The 1,492-nt window shown below is 38.5% G+C and overlaps 1 protein-coding gene across 1 annotated transcript; it reads left to right on the plus strand.

The window, feature by feature from the left end:
- Positions 1–356: 356 nt before the first annotated feature.
- On the plus strand, positions 357–1,034 carry LOC115985685 (F-box protein At3g07870-like). Its single transcript, XM_031108601.1, has one exon. The coding sequence runs from the start codon at positions 357–359 to the stop codon at positions 1,032–1,034; it is 678 nt and encodes a 225-aa protein (XP_030964461.1).
- The last annotated feature ends 458 nt before the right edge of the window (positions 1,035–1,492 follow it).

Raw genomic sequence — 1,492 nt, forward strand, 5'->3', positions numbered from 1 at the left:
ACAGATCACCAAAAACAAATACTATGCATTATTCTCAACCAGCTTTTTATCAATCCTACACCTGTCCCCTCATCCTTTGTTGCTCAAGTGATCCCCCTTCTGACCGTCATGACCAACTTTATCATTGTGATTTTTGTATGAGCAATGTTAAAGAACCCTGGAACAATGGCTTGACAGGTACCGTCAAATCAATCAACTTGCCCTCGGAATATCGCAAGAAGTTTACTAGTGTTCTGTACTGCCGTGGGGTCTTGTTCTTTTCCTATGTTGAAGTAAAAGATCAAGTGCAAAAACACAAATTTTTCGTGTACTATATTCACGCAGCAACTTTTGTCAGATTGCCTTCACGGTCCACCATGACTAATGAAAGCAAGTTGGCTTTTGGGTTTGGTTTCCATCCCAGAACCAATGAGTACAAGGTGGTCAGAATAGTGGAACAAGAACTGCCTATGGGTTTGGAACAAGAACAACATATTGAAGTTTTCACTCTAGGCAAACAACCCATGTGGATGATCAACAGAAAGAACCCATTCTTGCTTCGGATGCAACACTATGCAGCTTCGTTTAATGGAGCACTACATTGGTTAGGCCAAGATAAGCAAAATGGTTCAACAATTATAGTTTCCTTCGATTTGGAGTCCGAAGAATTTCAACAGATTCCAACACCAGATAACTGTGATAAGTCTGGATTGGATCGGCAAGATTGTCACGTAGTAGTGCTAGGAGGGTGTCTCTGTGTGGTTGATTATGATGAGTTTGATAGGATTGACATATGGTCAATGAAGATTTATGGTGCAAAGGAGTCTTGGATCAAAGAATACACCGTGGAGCCTTTGGACGGTTTGAGAGCACCTATTCGGCCTCTATGTCTACTGCCAAATCGTAACATTTTAATCGAGTTTCAATATCTCCATGAGTGCTTTTATGTTTATAGTGTAGATTCGATGGCAGTCTACAAGATAAGAATTCGTGACCTTCGTGACGTCCCCCCTTGCCATTCATTCCGAGCAGTTTCTCTTGTTGACGATATGTGACAGTATATCAAATCAGTGCAGGCAAGGAGAGCCCAGATGTGTAATTCTTGTAAAGAATCAAGAAGCATTTAGTTTATTAGTTAGTTAGTTAGTTGTAAGATTACAAGTAGTAGAGCCATGTCAGTTAAGATGGCTAGAAGTATTCAAGAAGTGAAGCCGATCGATTTACTTACAAGTTTTTAGTTGGTTGTTTTGGCAAAAACCAATTAATATGTCTTGCAAGTAACTTGTGTATAAATAAGTTGCTAATTGGTGTTTTTGGCCACTAGGTCATGTGTATAAGTAACTCGTATAAATGCCTGTGATCAATAGCATTTAGAGAAATAAGACATAATTTTCTCATTTTTCTCTTTCTGGTTATCCTCGAATTAAATTAATTTTAATCGATTTTCTTTCATTTCCTTATTGACATGGTTCTCTCAATAAAAGCATACAACTGAGATTTTCTACTTCATCTC

The sequence above is a fragment of the Quercus lobata genome, chromosome 4 (genome assembly GCF_001633185.2).
Source record: "Quercus lobata isolate SW786 chromosome 4, ValleyOak3.0 Primary Assembly, whole genome shotgun sequence".
Taxonomy (NCBI): Eukaryota; Viridiplantae; Streptophyta; class Magnoliopsida; order Fagales; family Fagaceae; genus Quercus; species Quercus lobata.

Bases quoted from the DNA above. Each gene is read 5' to 3' on its own strand.
- LOC115985685 (XM_031108601.1), top strand. From the start codon at position 357: ATGACTAATGAAAGCAAGTTGGCTTTTGGGTTTGGTTTCCATCCCAGA.